Raw genomic sequence first — 16070 nt, 5'->3', positions numbered from 1 at the left:
TTAAAAAGATCCCCTCCTTGATCTTCTCCCTTTCAATACCAGACATGTGCATACTCTGTACAGACACATGCTCTTAAGTGTCCTCGCCAGTGCAAAGCCCCGGTCCAGCCACAACTGAGCACTACACAATTCTCAGTCTTTGCACGTTTCCAGCAGTTATCTTCAAACATGGATAATGTATTTCGGAACAAATTCCTCTGTGTTCACCTTACAGGGCATTTTATTGTTCTGCTTGCCACTGGTATAGACAGTTGAACAAAGATACATTATTCGTAGTAAATGAACAATGAAGTGAAACGGGATAGCTACCCGCCACACACCTGTCGATGACTGACAGCGCGCTGACGAGCCGCCAAACAGTGGTTTGCAATCAGCGGTCTATAAATTCTGCCTTCCCTCCTCTCGTGTCTGGCTGGGGACTTACATGACGACTCACACACTGTTTCCACTCGTAAGCGCAATCACATGCTGTCAGCCTTAAGAAAGCACTTATCTACCTTATCTGCTTAACCAATATAGCATCACTGTGACTTCCAGCCTCCGTGAGGATCCACTCCTGCTGCAACAAAGCCCACCTCAGGTGACATCCGCTTTGCCACTCCTCTCCGCTTGCATAAGCAGCAACGGCATAGGAATGTGTCTCCGCTTCCATTTGCAGTGCACAGTATGTGACTGACTGACTTGTGCATTGCAGCTTTGAGCGACAGACCGTCGACATGCTTCAGCCGATTGCTTTCTGAGTTTCTTTCAGACTGTTGTGACAGCTTCCCAGTTCAAACACCCGCTTGTCTCGGAATGGGAACACTACCTGTGGTTGAGCAAAGGGTTAACTCGGGCTCTTCCTCTTCCCCCTCGCTCCCTTCCCAGCCGGTAATCTCTCTACTCTCTCCTCCCACCCGTCCTGAGGAGCTCTGGAGGGAGTAAAGCGTTGTAATTATACCCAGCAAAGGTCTGAGAACGGGGAGAAGGCGCACACTGATTATTTTCAGTGCATTTCAAGGACCTTTTTGTTTTGGTTTTTTTGTGGAAAGAAGGTCAGCTGTATTGTTTGACACCTGGGTGAGTGGCTTCATGCGAGACAAGTGTGTGTTGTGCATTTTGATGAAGGGAGTTGTAGGCAGTAACTGTCAATAGTGAGCCGCTCTTGCATCAGACAGCACCATGTGGTAAGCAATGCTGAACACAGAGAAGTTATAGGAATTGTTCCACTATTATAATGATTCATTTGTACATGCAACTTGTACTTGAAAATGTTAAATAATGTAAGCATTCGTCTTGTACATGAATTAAATTAAGTCTTAGTAAAAAACACAACCCCAAAAAAATCCACCAAACAAAAAAAAAATGCAATTTAATTTCCTGTTATTTTTGGGGTGAATTTGAGCCCATTCAATTCATAACGTTTCTAATTATATGGTTTACATCTTTCTTTTTTTTTTTTTCATATTCACAACTTTTCCTGATTTAATGAGGACAAGTGGCTAAACATAAAGTTAATACGATTACATATTTTCAATGTCCTTTACATGTTGTTCATACCGGTGTTCTTTTGGGCCAAAATATATATTATATATCTAATATAATATAATGTTATTCAAAAACTTTAACAATCATTAGTACTGAAATACAGATAGTTCACTCTTCACTTGATCGATTTTGAATTATTTCTCTTGCTGTTTGCTCTTTTTTTCTCAGTGGAGTGATGTCACATGTATTTGACTACAGAAGTGCCATATGCAACCTCAGTGCGGACCCCACCCCCCACCCCCCCTTCCGTTTTTGTCCATCTCAGGGGGCACACATTTTGCCCCTTGCTGTTGACTGAAAATTAAATCGCAGTTGCTCAGGGTTCAGTTAGCGACCAATCGTAGCTGAGCTACAAGTCAGTCGACAAAAGTGACCAAATGGCCGCCCCCTGAGATGGGCAAAAACGGGTAAATTTGGCTCCTCAATTCATATTCCACAAACGCAATATTAATCAGAATGCCATGTTTAGACTAGTGAAGGCACATAGAACATATTATTTGCAAAGAATATTTTAGGTTGACATGCCCTTTAGGTCATCAAAATGGTTCTAGATATGCTTACAATATTGTCTAAGATGTACATAAAGTCAGAATTTCAGCTGTTCATAATGCCAACAATCGACAAAAGATTGACTATCACCTGATTATGTTCCAGACCACCAATGCAAAGTAGTGACTATGTTTATACTCTAAAGATTTATGCGTAGTAACAATACAATAAGCATGTGAATTGAATGCATTATTTTTGTCCACTTGGGATCACCATCCTCTCGTTCTGCAGTACTGTATCTGTGGCTGTGACTGAATGCGTGTCACTTTAAAAGGTGGGACCTGGCCTGTTGAGTGAAGTCAGCGGATGAGCGTGTAGATTTGGCTGGCTGTTACCTGCTTACACGGTTAGCCACCCTGTGTTGAGTTAAACAAGGAAAAAGTCAACTGCGATGTGACGGTGGATGACTGCATGTTCCTTTCTGACGTTCTCATGATGTTTCACATTTAGAATCCTTCTAAATTTAGACATATTTTTCCCTGGGGTCAAATTGAAGCCGGGCATAATACAGGTGCATTGTTACTTTTCGTGATAACTGAAACAGGTTTTCATTTCAATTGTTTTAGAGAGCACAATCGTACTTGGAAATAAGACGAATGCATTTGAAGAAGAAACTAGAACTATGTCTCTTTTCAATCTTCGGTCAATCAGTGGGATTTAAAATGATCTACACATTTCTCAATCTTTGTGCAACAGGTATTTGGGATGTAGAGACGGTTTAAAATGCTGTGGTGAAATTGATCCTAAACATAAAAAATATTAGTAATTAATAAGGCAACAGGAGCTAAACCTGACGTGAAAAAGGAGTTTCAAGTTAACCAGGCTTCCCAAGATTCTTACTTCCCGAAGCCTGGATACATTCCACTCATCTGTGCTTTTGCAAAAGTTGCGTAACACCACTTTAAAAAAAAAAAAGAAGCTAGAGCACAAGTCAACCGTTAAAATAACAACATTCGCACAAGAAGCCTTTCAGTGCTTTGGCCGCTTTAAGGCTGGTTCTACGTCAGCAGTCCTCTTGTGTGACGAGTGTGGGTGTGGAGGAGCAAAAAGTCGTTGGAATGTCACATATGTTGTATGAGTGTGGCCTTTGGGCTCACATGGGCGCCCAAGGGCGTGCGGGTGACCTGCGCAAAAGGGTAGAATCTCATGACCCAGTGGCACGAGAGCAGACCTCCGCTCCTTGCACCACGTTTGTCATTTCACCCCGCAGCAGTCAGCTCGTTGGCAGCGTGTGGGTCTCGAGACTGCTCAACTCAAGTCACATTGTTTTTCTTGTTCCTTGTGTGCATTACTTGACGTTTATTCCATTACAAGTCGCTCTCTGTCTTGCTTTGTACAGTCTGAATAAAAAGTCGACACACCCCTGTTCAATTGCAAGGTTGTCATGAAATTTAAAAAAAAAAAAAAAAGACAGAGATGAAAATAAATCATTTCAAAACTTTTTTTTACCCGGACAACCCAGCTGGGAAAAAACATCCATCAAAGACGTAGAAAAATAACAGAAATAATATGTTTTCACGAAGTGCGCTTCCCTTCTGGGGGTGTGGCTGTGTTCAGAATGAACCGATGGCATTCAAAGTCATTTGAAATGCAGGTCAGCACACACCTGCCACCATTTAAAGGCCTCTGTTGAATCCAAATAGATGTTCTAGTAGGCTTTTCTTGACTTTCTGAATGTGGCCTGAATGTGACAGCATGATGATTCGGTGCTGTTTTTCTTCAGCCTGAACTGGGGCACAAGGCGGAAGGAGTTATAAACAATTTGCAGTCAGAGTTAGCAAAAAAAAAAAAAAAAGTATTGCTTCAGCTAGAAAACAAGCAATGCCCGTAAAAGCCTATACTAGAACTCTTGGATATGCTTTGGGTAGGACTGAGATGAGCAGATGGTGTACTGAGAGCAGAACAAGGTCTGTGTCAACTCGACCTAACCACCTATGCAACGTCATATCCTTCTAGTGTATCAACAGCACGTATCAATACGATCCCAACTGAACTAAAGCGTGCATAGATGATGGCTGCGTCTACAGTATATGTGAATACTGGAAGTGTCCTAAATTCATTGCGTCTGCTTTTTTTTCCCACTTACAGCTTGAAGAGGATTTAATTAGTTCAGCAAATCCAGCTTTACACTGTATCAGAATGGAGCTTCAGAAAATGAACGGACACAGTCGAGAAGATGGGTGAGATTTATAGCTGAATAGCAGAAATATTGTTTTTTATTGTCAGAAACACTTGACAGCAAACACATCATTAATGGCACACTCGATTGGGCAGTTTATAAAACGCTGAAACAGTAAGAAAACGGGCAGATTCTTGCTTAAGAAGCTAATGTTTTTATCAGATCCTTTACAACAAATTCCCTCATCGCGCCCACTTCTACTTCTTTTTGGTGGAAAATGAAATTCCAAAATGAAGCTTTTACATCGTAAAATAAGATCAAACCACAATACTTACTTCCTACTAAGGAGAAGAAGCACATTTGTGGACACGCGTGGACAGGGCCTCGACCAAACGTGACCGCACCAGTCCGGATAATCAAGCCTCGGGTGTTTCTGGTCACATGCTGCATGCATTCTTGATGGTCCTACTCCTAAAAGACTCACTGTAAAAAGATTTATCATAAAAAGACACTCTGATTTGTTACCTGGAAAATCGTATAGACATGTTAAATACTGGACACAAACACATCTAGTTATATACACAAATGCACAAAGTATAAGAAATCATTAAGGAATCCATCAATTTTCTTTTCATTTTGTTCCCATTTTTGACATGAGAAAAATCTCACCACACATCACCAAACAAACATGTCACAAAAAAGTATACATAATGAAATAGGATCATATCTCAATTAATACTCATTTTCAAATACTCCCAAATGGACTTAGTGTAAAATATAAGTTGAACACAAAGCAATTGCTATGTTGTATGAACGGCTTCTTCTTTGGCCAACTAGTGGAAGAACACTCATTCATCAGAGGTGGGCATTTTACTCATTTGTGCTGCTCCGTCATTGATTATCCGTCAGCGTCCTGAGTACCCGTCCGCCATTCATCAGTCTGTTATTTTTCAAGCTCAACCGAATTGTAATCAGCGGTCATTCCGTCAGTTAGGTCAGAGTGATTTGTCTTTCCGCCATATTGTAAGCCAATTTATTAATAATATATAAGAAGTAAACTCCCTTCTATTTTGTATAAATATGTATATATATATAAATTATATATATAAATTAATAATGCACTAATACAGACCGACAACCGGATGTCACTGGTGTGTAATCGTTGGATTAGCGTGACCTGGATGACTGACAATTTACACAGACCTAGAAAGGAAGTTGCACACAAAGCATGAGGTCAACCCAAATCAAACAGAAGCCAACTGATAATGGTCATAAAAGCTTTTCCATGGCTCGCTTACAAGCTGTACTTTTGTTTAATTTATGTTCAACATGTGCTATATTTGCATTGTAGATTTGATGGGCTGGATGCCATGGCTGAACATGAGGAATTTCTCCCACATAAAGATGGTGCTAAAAAAGAAACCCACTTCACTGATGTGAGGGTTTTTTTTTTTTTTTTAACTCTCTCTCTTGATTAATTCACCTAACGTGTCACTCATTCACTCATCTTTCTTTCTGTTACAGTTCGAAGGGAAGACTTCATTCGGGATGTCCATTTTCAACCTCAGTAATGCCATAATGGGCAGCGGAATTCTGGGATTGGCATTTGCCATGTCCAACACCGGAATCCTTCTTTTTATGTGAGTTGGACAGTGAATGACTGAGCGATTTGGTCTTCGATCCTGATTTTTGTTTGTTACTTTGCGCATTGTCAATGCATGTGAAGACCATCAACCAGTACTGGGCAATTAATCGAAATTTTAATTGTGATTTCAATTCTGGCTTCTCACCATCATAAAAAGAGAAATGAAGAAAAAAAAATGTGTCGAACGGTGCTGCGTGTGTATGGAAGTTCCTGCGCTGCAAATGCACTCTGAGTGATCTGCGTGACGAATGTTATTCTACCCTCCCTGAGGATGTTTTAAGATATTTATCGACACCAGTTTGAATTTATTATAAAAATAAACACACAATAAAAAGAACCACACACATTGTCTATTTACACACTTTAGTCAATTTTAGTTGCATCACCATTTTACTGTTAGTACTCAATGGAAAACCCTATTTAATTAATAGCATTAAATAGCATTAGACATCACGGGAGGGGTTTACCTTCAAAGAACAAATATTCACACACAAATGCTGTAGTAACATATATGGACAGTATATGGTCAATACCCTTGGGCATATATTACTCCTAATCTGTGAAAAAATAGTTTTTTTTTTCATTTTTCCATTTTCTTCTACTTTTTTTTATTTTTTAAATCAGAAGTGTACTATCTCCATGCTTGCACCACACTGCCCCAAACAGGCCAAAGTATGCACAGCAAGATTTATTGGGTTTTTTTAATGCTTTGATTTTAACATATGATTCTACTTTTTACTCATTTATATTGTGGTTGTTGTGGTTCGTTTGCGGCTGGTTTGATTTCAGTATCAAATCAAACATAATCGTGAGTACCTGTATATTTTTTTCCCACAATTGCTCAGCTCAACCATCAACCACAGTCAGGTTAACATTGGCAATGACTAGGGATGTAACGATTCACTCAAGCCCCAAATTGATTCGATTTTAAGGTCACGATTTTCAATTCGATTCAAATTTTTTTAAATCGCCACAATGCTCATCTCTGTACGCTCGTGTGGTGCTGCAACTATCCACAAACGCAATACGCAATGCAAATGATTATTATGCTACTCGATTAATCACCAACAGTAGTCGCAATAGTAGACTAATCGGATCATATGCACATCGCAGCATAATTACTCCAGTCTCTTATATAGCAATGACACACCACTGTGTCAGCAGAGTAGATGCACGAATCGTGAGTGTGTTCACACGTGCTCAGCAAAAAGTGATTGTCTTTCCATAAGTGGTGTAGGTGTAACATATACAGGTTCTGCAGCATGTAGCTTGTTATGTCACGTTGTACCTTGAAACAATTGTACCGCACAATGAGCTATAATAGACACGAGTGCGCATGTGCGCGCGCACACACACACACACACACGCATGCACCCCGGCACACACAAGCACGCAGCTTCCCTAAACCAGATTTAAGAAGTTAAATTTAGCCTGCAGTGATCTGATTCAAGACACGCCTGCCAGGATCAGTCGTGCGCTATCCTATGTTCAAGAGGAAGGGAAGGAAAGGGTTATCCAGCGGGGATGCATTGGACAGTTGTTAAATAGCAGTGTTTTCTTATTTCCTTTCTTTTTTTTTCTGTTTTATTTTATCTTATTATTTAATTGTCAAGCGTTTAACTTTCATAACATATTTTCACACATTTGGCAGATTTTGCTACGATCCGTTGAAACCAAGAAGGTCTGGCATCATGCTTTAGAGATGTTTTTCCTCAGCTGGAATTGGTGGTCAAGGGGAAGGATTTATGAAGAGTTCCAAATAATAGTCAGTGTTGGCACAAAACTTTCATTTATTTATTTTATATTTATACATATGTATGCATGTTGACACCATCCACGTCCATTTTCTGTATCGCTTATCATCACTATATGTCCAAATTAAATACAGTCACTTCATATACTGCCATATACTGGTCAGCCATTTATTTATTTATTTATTTATTACCTGCAAGTGACTCCAATAATACAGTAGAAGGAATGGACTGAGATACTCCTTCCTTTTTCACTCTTGTTCATAACCTGGCCTAAGAGTGGCTATTTATATGGCAAATAGAGAAAATGACATTGACGTATTAGTATAGTATTAAACAAAGGTATTTGCTTTTATGTGTTTCAGAATTTTGTTGGTGTTCATTGCTATTCTGTCCGCGTATTCAATCCACCTACTGCTGAGAAGTGCGGGAGTTGTTGGTAAGCCCAACAAATACAATGCTATTGCTACTGGACGTCAGGGCTCCAAAATCAATCTGCTAATGCAGACCGTGCTATTTGCATGCATTGTACCGCTTACTTTCTACACCGGGTGGCAAACAGGTGAAGTGAAGCACGGACTTGCATATGAATGGATGGACAATGCGCCGTAGGAAGAAGTGAAGCCACCGGCGACCATCTTATGTTGCCACATGCTAAGCCCGCCTAACTTGAACAGGCCTACCTTCATTTCTCTTTGGCGTTTTCATGTTATTTTTTGTCTCTACGTCTAAAATGCCACCGTGTATGGCATATGGTTCATTTACAGTATATAAATAAAGGAATATCTTATCTTCAAAACATTTCATTCATTTCGCCAAATAACTTGCAAGGAGATAACGGCATATCTTCACAGTCAGTACAAATCATGTTGTGGCACGTGAAGTTATTTCAAATAACTAAATTAATGTAATAATAAATAAATAAAGCTGAATATATATTTAAAATCTTGTAAATTATGTTTTGCCGTTCACGGCTTGTCTCTCCATGGGGTGACAGATGCACAGACTGTTTAATTTTTTACATTGTTTATTTTTTATTTTTAATAAAGTACACTACTGTAGAGAGTTTTTTTTCCCTATTACTATTGCGTTGCAAAATGTTTTTGTTGGTGTTTGTATGTCGCCCTTGGAAGAAATAGTTTGCACATAGCTCTGTGGCTGCTTTGCTAAGGTTTGGGTCTTTTCAGGAATCCGAGCATATGAGCAGCTTGGGAACAGAGCTTTTGGCCCGCCGGGAAAAATTTTGGCAGGGAGTATCATCACAGTACACAACATCGGAGGTAAAATGTGATAATTTGTTGTCTTTTGCTATTAAAACTGAAGGATTGTACTGAGAAAATGTGTTTCTTCTCAGCAATGTCCAGCTATCTCTTCATTGTCAAGTCAGAGCTCCCACTGGTTATTCAGGCTTTTCTTGGCAAACATGAAAACACGGGGTGAGTGTCAAATATCATCATTTCATTTGACTTCATTGACAACTTCAAAGATGAATGCACTGATTTTTATTTGTATGGTCTCAGAGAGTGGTTCTTGAATGGAAACTACTTGATCATCATTGTTAGCGCTGCCATCATCCTTCCACTTGCACTCATGAAACAACTTGGTATGATTTCACATCCTGTCATCACATTTCCCCCTCCCTGTTCCCTTTCTCCCCTATACATTTGTGCTCAGAACTTGCACTGGTATGAAACTTTATGTACAAATGGTTTTTGTTCATCATCATCATCATCATCATCATCATCATCATCATCATCAATGTTCATGTTCAATCATGTTGTTTCACTTCAGGTTATCTGGGATATACTAGTGGCTTCTCTCTTTCTTGCATGGTGTTTTTCCTCATTTCGGTGAGTCTGTTGAAAACAAATGTCATCTTAATTTTAAATCCAAATGTGTCGGGTCTGACGCAATAAATGGATGTGCACCCCCATTTCCCCTTCCAGGTGATCTATAAGAAATTCAACATCCCTTGTCCGCTAGAGGACAGTCACAACACAACCCTCATTGCCGACAACTACACTATCACAGAAGATGCGGACGACTTTTGTGACGCCAAGCTATTCACCATCAACTCGCAGGTGAGACCACAACGTGTTTCTTATCTCTCTCTCGTCGTCATTTGTCACTGCAAGTTTTTTTTTTTCCAGTCCAGTGAGCAGACTTTGTCACTAACCCTTTGCATGATTGTTTTTTAGACAGCATACACCATCCCTATTCTGGCCTTTGCATTTGTCTGCCACCCCGAAGTGCTGCCCATCTACACGGAGCTACGAGAGTAAGGAATGCTTTACACGGCGGAACCTCGGTTTTCGCATGCCCCAGTTTTCATAACATTTGCTCATTCATCCACTTAGTTTTCAGACACCCCCAAAAAACCCTCATTCACGAGAATTGCGTGCCCACGCTGCCGTGCAAAGAATACAGTGCAACATTGTCGAGGATTTTCTCACTGAGTGGGCATCGAGCCACACATTATTCGATCATTTCTAGTTTTTCCGTGACTCGCAATTTTGAGGGGGAAAGAATCTCCATTCAATTATTTCCCATAATCGTTCATCCCTATTCAAAACCAAAAGCCCCTATGATCAAGACATTGAATGATGTCAATCATCAATTGTATTACCGTAACGGCACGCAATACATGTTGTATCAAGCACATACACCAAAGCTAACATTGACGTCAACCGCTCTAGTACGAGCAAGGTCGAGTTGTCTCAGTAACCTTCTGAAAGAGGTGAAGACATCTCATTCGGGTGAAGCAGAGAGTTATGAATAGATTTCCAAATTCCCTATCCCAGAGCCATTTTCCAGTCACTGCAGCTACAGTAAGTGAGTGGAGTGAACAGACCTCTCTGTCGCAGACTTTTTGGCGCAGATAGGTATACACACACAAGGAGAGAAGGATATTGCTTTGTTGTTTTTAGCATTAGCCTTCCTATTAGCAGTGGCGTTACCAGGGTGTCAGTGGCCACCCACGGACACGCCCTGCCCACCCAATGAAAACTCGATGTAGTTCAGATGAATGGGTTATAAAAAATCAAAATCAACTTGTATTTGTTTAGCCAAAATCCCAACAACAGTTCTCTCAATAAGGAGAAAACAGAACACGTTTTAAGGTCCAGTAGCCCTACGCTGGATTTCGACTTACTTGAGCATTGAAGCACTTTTTTGCCCAGCCTGCCAGGTAAGACTAATGCCCACCCACACCTGGCATCCTGGTAACACCACTGGTTTTGAGTGTGTGCTACAGACTCCTACTTGACCTAAGTGGAACATCAACAACCGTTTTTCCAAGTTTATGTATATATCTATTCTTGGACCAAAATGTACAGTATTTGAATTGCAAAACTTTTTGAGTGAGATATTTTTATTCACCTTTATTACATCATTAATTAGTCTCAACTTGATATATTTTCTCACAGAGATATGTTAAAATGAGGGCGAAAATACAATCAACTGTTGTCTTGCCTCTAGTGCCACCAAGAAGCGTATGCAGAATGTTGCCAACATTTCCATCTTGGCCATGTTCATCATGTACCTGCTGACAGCACTTTTTGGCTACCTCACCTTCTTCGGTAAGACTCAAAGATCACCTTGTTCTTATGCTGGATGTGAAAAACACAACGTTTAAATGAATGACCGGCTTGTTGTTCTCCTTAAAACTGCATATACATTTTGGGGTGTGATGAATGAGGGGCAAGACAGGGCAGGACCTCAAAGCCTGTTTGCTTTTCTTTCTCTAGGTGCCGTGGAGTCTGAACTGTTGCACACCTACATCCGGGTGGACCCTCTGGACGTGCTGATGCTTTGTGTGCGCCTGGCCGTGCTCGTGGCTGTCACATTGACTGTGCCTGTGGTTCTCTTCCCGGTGAGAGTTGGATCATATTTTTTATCCAAACTGTTATTCTCAACTATCCTTAGGATTTTAGGAGCTTGATTTTTGAAATGCAAATGTCTGATAAAACAATTTCTTCCTCTATAGCGTTTTGGGCCATAGAGCATACACACACAACCCTACAAAAAAAAAAAATGTCTCCCTTGTCTGAGCGTTTAGAGTTAACTAAAGAGGTAACTAAATTGGGAAAAGAACAGAGCCATGCGGCACTCCACATGCTTTATTAGGAGTGAGAACTCATTAATACAGTTGAGGGAAACCCCGGTGGAATCAACATGAGTGGCAACACCTCGTGCTTTTTTACTCGTTTGCGCACTTTACATCTATGGGAATTCTCCTGTCCAGAATGCTGACACCGTGCGTGAACTGACGTGGAAATAGCAAAGAGGTGTGAGTCAATCCTGGGAACATGTACTTTTCTTGAGACTTGTCAAAGTCATTGAAATCTATAGAAAAGATAAAACACACTTTAAATTTGAAAATTGGTTACACCAGCGGATGTGTAGACAGCCAATCACAACATGAAGATTGCTTCAGTTTTATGTACTTAGCTTTTGAAAGACAGCATTTTTAAAATTCTGTAGGAACTAAATCATATCTTCTAAATCAGATCTCAAAGCCTCATTTTATAATAATAGACGATTTTTTAAACATTCAAATTTGCCGTGTTATTCTTATTCTTCCGGCTGAAGTGGGTGCAACCCGTGTCATAACATACTGTACGCTGCCTTTCCTTCCTTCCTGCTGTAGATCCGGCGGGCCATACTCCAGATCGTGTGCCCTGACAAGCCTTTCCACTGGGCCAGACACATTTCCATCGCAATGTTCCTCCTTATTTTGGTCAACCTGCTCGTCATCTTCGTGCCGTCCATCCGTGACATTTTCGGACTCATCGGTAGGTGTCTACGCACCATTATAGCCTTGGCTTCCAACAGCCTCACCGAATAGCCTCTCCTAATTCTTCCACAGGAGCCACGTCGGCCCCCAGCCTCATTTTTATCCTGCCCGGAATCTTCTACATACGAATCGTTCCCACAGAGCAAGAACCTTTCCTCTCCAGACCCAAAATTCAGGTAGTGCTCATCGCCGTCATACACAATATATGTATTGCTGTTGCGCTCATTTCACGCAGCAATGTTTTCACCTGTAGGCTGCATGCTTTGCTGCATTGGGATTCATCTTCATGGTTGTGAGTTTGTCATTTATCTGCATCGACTGGGTGAGCGGAGAGAATCGAAGCGGCGGCGGGCACTAGTTGCTTGCTGAGGTCCCAGCAATAACGCAATGTGAACTGAAGCCCTTCCCTGTCAATCAATGTATTGTTCTCCTGTAGCCACTCAGTACATGCTGGCCTTAAACAAAGAAACCCAAAAAAAAAAAAAGAATGTGACACCTGAAAGGCCATGCGATGGAGGAGAGAGAGCACGGGCTGTTGTGACTGAATTCACCCTTTGCTACAGCCCAAATATACTTTTTTCATCTCGCAAAGGGAGTTAAGAAAAAAGAGCAACAGTGTGACTCACATGCATATCCAATCTAGGGTATGTTCTGCGGAAAAGCAGCAAGTCACTGCCAAAGTTATCTTTATCTACTTCCCATCTCGGCTTTGCAAGAAACAGTGTTGCCTTGAGATACGAGCGACTTGACTGCGTGTCACGGCTGTTTAATGCCACTCACTGTTCAAGTTTACTGTCTAATTTAGCATAGAACAAAGAGAATTATACCTTGTCATTTGTATTTAACACAACCAAACAACTGCCTCAAGAAAGGCCAAGCTAGGATAATGCTAACATACAATGGAAAATACCATTGGCATGCTAACTATTTCCAGCGATATTTGGTGTCTTAAAACATAAGCATTGGCATGTTTAAAGACACTATTGGAGAAACACATGTAGATAGATAATAACAATATTCACAGGCATATATTTTTTATCCTCTGCATAAAAATGACTATTACAGCGTTTTCTAGAGTCACTTAGTGTAGTTGTGAAGCGATTCTTCATTTGTGTCTGCATGACTATATTATACTGCCTCCTGGTGGCCAAGCCACATGAGAAGCATTAGCACATTGAACTGGATTGTGGTATTAAATCATCATGCACAAGCTATTTAATTCCTTGCATTGTATTCTCCTCTTATTTTTTTTAAAAAGTGAAATATAGTTCTATTTTTCTTTCTTTTTTTTTAATTAAAAAAAACAAGAGGTTGTAACGGATTAATGGCATTTCCATTCATTTCAGTGGAGAAAGATAATTTCCATAGCGTGGTCACAGCATGAATTAAACTCATATCTCAAGGCACTGCTGTAAAGTCACCCGTCATCGTTTCCTTGTCATCAAAATGAATTCAACATTTCATGTGACACGTGTGACTCCATTTCAGAGTTTGTTCCTCCATGGTGAAGTTTTGTGCAGTTTACTTTCACTTTCTTTTAAAATAAGAATGATGAGGGAATGATGAGGGTTACTGCCACGCTGAGGTTTTTACACAAATGCCCATGTTGTTGACTTTAACAAGATATGTGAAATTTTACTAACCTACTCTGACAGTTTGTGGATGTGAGGATGTTGTGTAGAAAAGACAAAAAAAAAAAAAAATGCTGCAACCAAAAATGATGCAATTTGTGGGCTTTTGCTGCTATAAAAGAAGGTCAATTGTATCTGTTGTTGCAAACCAAAGAATGAATGCAGTTACTGTAACATGTTAAAACCATAGAGCATGGGTGTCAAACTCAGCATTACGTTCAGGGGACACAATCACCCCAACTTGCTCTCAAGTGGGCTAGGCTGGACTAGTGTCTTTGTTTTTGGCCTAATACGTTATAAATAATGACTATTCAAAATTTTCCCCATTTGTTTTGGTGAAAATAATTACAAGTAGATTCTGAAAAAAATATTCATATTTACTGATTATTAACTTGTTGCAAATCATATGGGTAATTTTGGATTACTGAACAAAAATGAGTGCAGTTTCAAAGATATTAGGAATCAGTTGTTCACTTATAGATGACAGTGGATCAATACATTTCCCTTTTATCAAACCAACTTCAGATATATGAATTATTTTAAAGTTACATCAATTTCCGCATCCATCTGGAAATCTCGACTACTTCAACTGACTCATCACACCATAGAACCAGAAATGGGAACTTTTTTAGAAGGAGAGTGCAGCTATTTACCTGGCTGCCTTGTAAACATAAAAGGGTCATTTTTGTATAATTTGATCATTAACATAAATACACTGGATTTTATTTTACATCTAATTTAGCAGTTTTTGTATGTCCCCCTGATTTTATGTGTACATTTCTCCCACGCTGAAATAGCCATGCTTAAAGTCTTCAAAACGTTATTGATAATTGAAAATTTTAGGCTTTTGCAGGAAAGGCATTCCTAAGTGACAGAGCAAATGGTGGTGGTCCACTGAAATACACTTCCTGCATAATAGTAAAGACAATTAAGCTTCATGGAAACTGTGTGAGTTTCACAATTTCCATGTGTTGCCCTTTGAACACTACAGATACAAATGCAATAATGATCCAAACTACTCATTAAATTCACTACTACTTTCAGTCATAATAACTGTAAAGATGCGCATCCCTTTCATAAATTCACACATACCTCAGAAATAACACCATTTATTTTGCTGTCTGCTATTGTGCAGACAGCTTAGGTGACAAAGACGCACCATTTGTATTAAAAACAACAACAACAACAACTAAGATGCATTTGTATAGTTTTGGTGGAAACAGCATATTAAGCAATAGGAGAAAAGGCCAATATATCAAAAAATGGAATTAGCATCTTCAGAAAACATGTTTCAAATCATGAAACTTTATTTGGGACACATAACCAGAAAAATATTTTGGCAATGAAACTTGGAAAAATACAACTTTAGAATATATTTTTTTCTGAGAAACATTTATTATCATTTCAATGATAATGACTGCCAATAATTCAAATACTCCAATCAGTCAAATGAATTGGTTTTCAAAAGGAAATACATTGGGCCATGTGTTTACCGTTGTTGATCAAATTATATGAAACTGACCTGTGCATTAAAAATACAAAGTACATACAAGTTGTCTGAAACTGGTGACTTGGCAATATTCAGTGTCTTTCAATAATAAGTATTCATTTTCACAGAAATAAAATGTATCACCAGTGCCCCCTCCAGGGGACCAAATTAGTAACAATAGTTGCTTTTATTGAAAAAACAAAACGGCACTTAATGTGTGTTCTAAGTTTTTTTCCCCACGGGCTGTATTGGAACCCGGATGAGGCGGTTCTGAGCCGCGGTCCGTACGTTTGACACCACTGCCACAGCGTGTAACGTAGCTGAAAAAGCTCAACCTATTTGTGTTAAGTTTTTACTAGAAAACATTCTTCATGACAATCAATGGTATGTACATTTTAAATCAAGTCTTTTCGTGTCTGTAAATGTTTGTTCTTCCTGTACAGTTTTAAGTTAATTTGAACTGTCTGTCAATAAAGAATGTCTCATTTGTAACCCTTCTGAGCTCTGAGAATAGAATGAGTGAAGTAAAGAAAAATGGAAGTAGCACACTATCTGAGAGAAAAC

The 16070-nt window shown here is 39.6% G+C and overlaps 1 protein-coding gene across 2 annotated transcripts; it reads left to right on the top strand.

The window, feature by feature from the left end:
* Positions 1-675: 675 nt before the first annotated feature.
* On the top strand, positions 676-15998 carry LOC147153518 (sodium-coupled neutral amino acid transporter 3-like). 2 transcript variants are annotated; one of them, XM_086031279.1, is made up of 16 exons: positions 676-1059; positions 4165-4256; positions 5547-5631; positions 5720-5835; positions 7957-8030; positions 8779-8871; positions 8946-9027; positions 9112-9194; positions 9383-9441; positions 9538-9672; positions 9790-9869; positions 11069-11169; positions 11338-11462; positions 12240-12384; positions 12459-12562; positions 12640-15998. In XM_086031279.1, exons 2-16 carry the CDS (start codon positions 4216-4218, stop codon positions 12742-12744), a joined length of 1428 nt encoding a protein of 475 aa, XP_085887405.1. In that variant the 5' UTR covers positions 676-1059; positions 4165-4215; the 3' UTR covers positions 12745-15998. The 2 variants fall into 2 exon arrangements, with proteins under 2 accessions (XP_085887405.1, XP_085887413.1); XM_086031287.1 differs by having other exon boundaries at positions 1007-1166.
* Positions 15999-16070: the final 72 nt, after the last annotated feature.

The sequence above is a fragment of the Filicampus tigris genome, chromosome 1, assembly GCF_054856515.1.
Source record: "Filicampus tigris isolate MCC_2025a chromosome 1, RoL_Ftig_1.0, whole genome shotgun sequence".
NCBI lineage: Eukaryota > Metazoa > Chordata > Actinopteri > Syngnathiformes > Syngnathidae > Filicampus > Filicampus tigris.
This window is presented reverse-complemented; position numbering and strand designations above follow the sequence as displayed.